Genomic DNA, 5,722 nt, shown 5'->3' on the forward strand with positions numbered 1-5,722 from the left:
GTTTTTTCTTACCCGTAAGATCTTTGATAATATTCCAAAGAGAATTATTGTTTTGAGTACTCGCAATTTTATTTGAGTAATATAATTTGCGGGATAGCCGAATAATAGATGTTAACTTATTTCTATATTTTTTATATTTATCTAAATCAATATGATCTTTACTTCTTAACGCTTTCTTATATAATCGATTGCGAGTCGCAATCGATCGTAAAATGCCCCTCGTTGTCCATGGTTTCTTAGCCTTTTTTTTATTTAACTTAATTCGAACCAAAGGTATATTTTTGTTGTAATAATACATTAATTTATTCAAAAATATATCGTAAGCATCATTTGCAACTACTAAATTAAATACATCAACCCAAGATTCTGATGCTAAGTCCGCCCGAAAGCTCTGAATATTAGCATCCGTTTCTTTCCGAACGTATATATACTTCATGGACTCATGTTTAAATAACTGAATTGTAGGGGAAATAACAAATATGGGGAGGTGATCAGAAATATCAGAATACAATATTCCATTCTGACTGTTTTCATTAAAAATATTCGAAAATATATTGTCTATTAAAGTTTTAGTTATACTAGTTATTCGGGTAGCTTTGTTAATATGTGGATGGAGGGAATAAGAAGAGAGTGTAGTTAGTAACCTAAGTCCAATATTATTCAATGCAGGTGGTAGAAGATTAATATTATAATCCCCCATAAGATATATGATTTTATTTTCACGCGATATTAAAGAAAGACTTTCTTCTAATCTATCTACAAACGTATCAATATTACTATGAGGAGGTCTATACATTACTCCAACAAGTATATTTTTAGCTTGTTTATTTATAATTTCAATAAAAATATATTCGGAGCCATCTACACTTAAGTCAGGTCTCTCTTTAAATGTTAAGGAATCATGAATGTACAAGGCTACTCCACCCCCTCGTCCATAATTACGATCAGCTCTAATTAGTTTATAATTTTCAATATTAAATAAAGGAGGTGATTTATTATTCAACCATGTTTCCGCCATATATATGGCGTTAGTGTCTAGGTGTCGTTTCGAAGGCGTTATTACCTTTGATAATCAAGTATGTAGAGGCAGTCAATTAAGACACCAGTAATTCAACCCAATTATTTGCTCGTTCCATCTTGTATTCGATATTTTTGGAAAACATCTCTCTCGCATGGCGCGTCAATGACCGCAACAGTCGCTGACGCAATCCTGCGTCACCAGAATGGTGCCTCTTATGCAGAGGGTATTCAAGCTTTTCCCCGTAACACAACTTGATCATGTTGATGATATGAATTTACCAAGCTGCCCATCTTGATCAAGCACGACACTAAAACATGATGCAAATACAGCACATTGCTCCAATCAATTAATGGTGTTCATTCTAGTCTCAGTTTCTATCCGCTTTTCTGATTGGACACCTCATCATTTTAGCCATGCACATAGCTCCAGTCAACGCGAGTTTATCATAGTTCCAATTTCCATCACGTTTTCTGATTGGTCAACTCGTATTCTCTCAGACTGGCCATTTGCCTCCTGGCGTATCTCTGACACAGCGTGCTGTCCAACGACGACAGCCAATCACGAACTCGAAAGTTTCTATTCTCGTCCTCATCAACCACACTCTCCAACACTTCGTCTACGGAGTCGTTGGCGTTCTTCTGAAGACCGTTGGCCGTCGTCGCCCGTTTTCGCTGGAGGAACTCCGTCGTTGGTTTGCTGACGCAGACGACGGACGTTTCATCGGCCGGGAGCTGTTTTGCGTTATTAGGATCCGATCTTTCGTGATTGCTGCTTGAAAGTGTTACATGTTCCCGTTGGCCCGGTGTGGCGAATCTAGTTCGTATACGAGTATTTGTGTTGGCGGAATGTCCGTCGTTGGATTGGGGGATGAATCCATTCGTTGGCATCACCCTCTGATCGGCTGTTGATGAACAAAAAAGAAACACAAAAACACAAAAATTAAATATAAAAGATGAAAGAAATGTTATTAAAGAATCACACAGGAGTGAACGTACCCGCCCCCCCCCCCCACGCCCAATTGAAAAAAGTGAAAGAGACGCAGAAAGGGGGAAAGAAACAAAAGATGCTACGACCGCTCTCACATCCTGGAGCCCCTAAAAGGACAGTTTTGTATCCTTGTATTACATCCTCCATTAGTAAGACCGCCACCCCCTCCCGACAAAAAATAGGGCTCTTTTTTATGTCAGGACTCACGGTATGCCAATGAAAAATCTTTAATACAAATATATTATTATATGAAAAAATAATCGTTGGAAAAAAATGAGAGTTAAATTGACGTTCTCGGATCCGGTTGTTAAAACAAAACCGGATTAATATAATGAGTGGAAGTATTAACAACAACAATCTTTTTAATTCATGCCTTTCTGGGATTAATCTTCCAAATATTATTCGACATTGCAATATTTGAGTTGAAATTCGCAGAGATGAAGCCTTGATTCGTCTGGAGGTTATGCGTTATTTACTCAGAAGCTTATATCATCATCAAGATATCCAATAAAGTCTGCTACTTTATTTCTAATCGATGAAAAGGCTATCCGCTTTTGTAACTGCTTCCTCAATCTTCGAACCTTTGACGAAAGTTTCATGAGGGAATCCTTTTGAAAGATAGTATATCATTTTAAAATCGATACCACTTTAACACTTGGGGGATTTCGGGGCTTAGGAGTCTATCGATTGTGCTTCGACAAGGCCGAAACAAGTCGATTCGCTCTTACAATACCAATAACTTTTGGCTTCGATTATTTATTTACCAGGTTCCATCTAATGCCAGGCTTTGTCGATATAAAAAATAGGAAGGACAATAAAAGAGAATAATCACTTAATTCTTATGTCGTATAATGTACTGTCGTGTTGATGACGCACACCCCTATAGCAATGGGATCCACTCTGACACTTGATTCCCACTGTGCGTTTTAGTCTTTGGATATAATTTCGAGAAAGGTATACTATAAATTTCATGACAATCGAACGTGATAGCGTGACATGAGGAAGAATTAGTGGGAGGTGTACAATTGTAGTTTGAAAAAAAGATTTTACGTTCTATATTTATTTTATTGTCTGACGCCATGCGCCGGTGACAATCATTATTACTCCATGGTCGATTTCTGAATTTCATTCCCGGCCCGATCACCATAACCCTAATTCTAAACCTACGAACAGACCAATCACAGCCCAAGCCCTAACATAACCATATCCTGAATGTGTGATGATGTTTGTCCAATTAATCAAAGCTTGATATAAAACCACGTTGCTTAAGGCAAGCCCATGAACTACATTTCAATAAATAGCAAAATAGAAATGGAATATTAAAGAAAGCTCTACAAAAGTGAACAAACATTACAACCAATCATTTACGTTTCATATTTTAATTGTCTGACGCCGTGCGCTGGTGACAATTACTCCGGGAAAAGGGTAATTGAATTAAAATTTGGACAATCACTAACAAAAAGGGTGAAAATTAAGAAATGAGATGCTTTTTGGACTTTGACAAAATAAAGGCCGGAGAAAATGTCACCAAAAGACTTGGGTTACCATTTTCTTAGGCAATGTGGTTGTACCCTGATTTCAAATATATCTATAATGCGTAATCATGAAACGTTTCTCCCTAGTTGGCACACAATAAAGAAGCTGAATTTGGCAATTCTGATTGATCTCGTAATTATAACCAATACTGTGTTGGATCTTCGTATATATGTATATTTATTTTTCTTTTTCAGTTCCAATCGTAAATGGCGGTTGCTCATTCCTCCCGTAATTACATAAAGCATCATATTCTGTTAACATCACCCATATCCAACATGTCAAAAGGAGCACGGAACATCACCCACCCCCCCCCCCCCCCTCCTTATTAATGGATATAATGTATACTTAGCTAATTCGGGTGACGAAAAGACTTTGCGGCATATTTAACATTCATTTCTCAAATAGGACTATATTACGATTTCTCAATGTTTTGGCACATTATACGCCCCGTGTAGTTAAGACGCCTTTATGGTGTTTGATGGCAAATGCTCCAGTAATAGTTGTTCCACACTGAATGTCTAGTTCGGGAGGGTCGATCCTGAACCTAACGCTTTAGGCCTACATATCACCCTAACCTTAAAACATAACAAAATAGATTCGTAACCATAACCCCCAAACCCAGGAAGAAGTGTAAGTGTCGGGTCATGCTTTTAGAACTTACCTCTTAAATATTTTGATCCTCTATGAGTGCTGAACGGTCTTGAAGAAAGAGGGTACGTCTGCCACGAACATGATGAAGCCGCCGAGCTCCGACCTCTCTGCAAATCAGATTTATTCCCTGGCAATGCCGCCAAAACACTACTACCCTCAGCCTTCCGCCAAGAAGACACTCTGGGCAACGTAACACCGTTTCTCATTTGATGTTCATCTTCAAACGGCTGCCACCCGTTGCGACTCGACCCGTGCTCTCTCCTCTTTAGAATCCCTCGGGCTCGGTCGCTGTGCTCGGCTCCTGAGCCAGCAGGAGAACCGTACTTCCCGTTTGTTACGCGCAACCCGCCGTTTTTTCGGTCGGCGTTCAGTGTCTCGCTGTAAGCGTGAATGTCAGCCGTGTTTGCGCGTCGCCGGAGAAAATTCTTCGTCATGACCACGGGAAAGTTCAGAGGGTTGATCATATCGATGCTACGATCGGCAGCAACCGTAGGAACGTCATTTTGGGGTGGCTGCGACTCCTCGGCTGGTTTGCGAACAGCCGAATGTCGCTGAGATGACGGCCCGTTCGCGGTCAATATTCTCGGTGTTGCCGAGGATATATGTCTGTGATTTTGCCTCTCGAAGCGGTGATGAACATCCGTCAGTAGCCGTGGCTCGGATATCGACTTGCGCAGGAGGGGGAGACCGATGTCGTCCCTGGTCGGTTGTGGTCTGTTGGGTTTCATGTCATTGCTGTATGTGACCAGAAATGTGAAAATCATCGTCGTGACCAAACTTCAGCAAACCACGACAAGGTTCTGTGACTTTCAAGCAGACGACGAATCGACTCTGGAACATCATGTATTTCTGTCATGTCCCCTGTACTGTTTTGAGTCGTAAATGCTAATGTCGAATCCACATCACTTCATAAAGTATCCTCTGCAAAAAACAATAAAAACAGATGAAATTATTATAAACACCTTTAGACAATGATGTGAACTCATAATGTCGCTTTGGTCGAAAGGATGTACATTTTATCCTCATGATAATTCACGGTTCAGAATTTTTTTAATCAGAATTGGGAAAAAAAATCCACATCAGCCTAAATCGCAATCTGCTAAGAGTAAATACTAAGGTGTCAAGTGTATAACCTTAGTGTTTGCTTAAACTTGGTTCAGTTACAAAGATAACATTCGTGAACCTGCATATCCATGTAGAAATGTTTAGGCGTGCTGAATACACACCTAACAATCAAATATCAAACAAGATGTTCTATTGATGAAGCTCTTCAGAAGTGGTTAGAGGACTCTCGTGCACTTTGTGTCCCTCATTAGATTCAAGATTTGTAAATCAACAATGCGCAGACACCGAGACGACTTGCTGTGTGATACAGAGATTTCGATTCTTGTTCATGACGACGAGTACATCGCTGGTATAAAAAAAAATAATAATTGCGATTAATATTCATTTCATATTATGGTGTTAAAACTGGTGTTTCGTATTAAACAGTCACGTACAAAGATTTAACTCTACAAAAGAGTTATG

The 5,722-nt window shown here is 39.4% G+C and overlaps 1 protein-coding gene across 1 annotated transcript; it reads right to left on the reverse strand.

Annotated features, from left to right (window-relative positions):
* Positions 1-1,022: 1,022 nt before the first annotated feature.
* LOC100891368 lies at positions 1,023-4,959 on the reverse strand. Its single transcript, XM_030985982.1, has 2 exons — positions 4,206-4,959; positions 1,023-1,922 (listed from the first exon to the last, which is right to left on the reverse strand). The coding sequence occupies exons 1-2, from the start codon at positions 4,957-4,959 to the stop codon at positions 1,483-1,485; spliced, it is 1,194 nt and encodes a 397-aa protein (XP_030841842.1). The 3' UTR covers positions 1,023-1,482.
* Positions 4,960-5,722: the final 763 nt, after the last annotated feature.

The sequence above is a fragment of the Strongylocentrotus purpuratus genome, unplaced genomic scaffold, assembly GCF_000002235.5.
Source record: "Strongylocentrotus purpuratus isolate Spur 01 unplaced genomic scaffold, Spur_5.0 spur5_scaffold_15, whole genome shotgun sequence".
Lineage (NCBI taxonomy): Eukaryota > Metazoa > Echinodermata > Echinoidea > Camarodonta > Strongylocentrotidae > Strongylocentrotus > Strongylocentrotus purpuratus.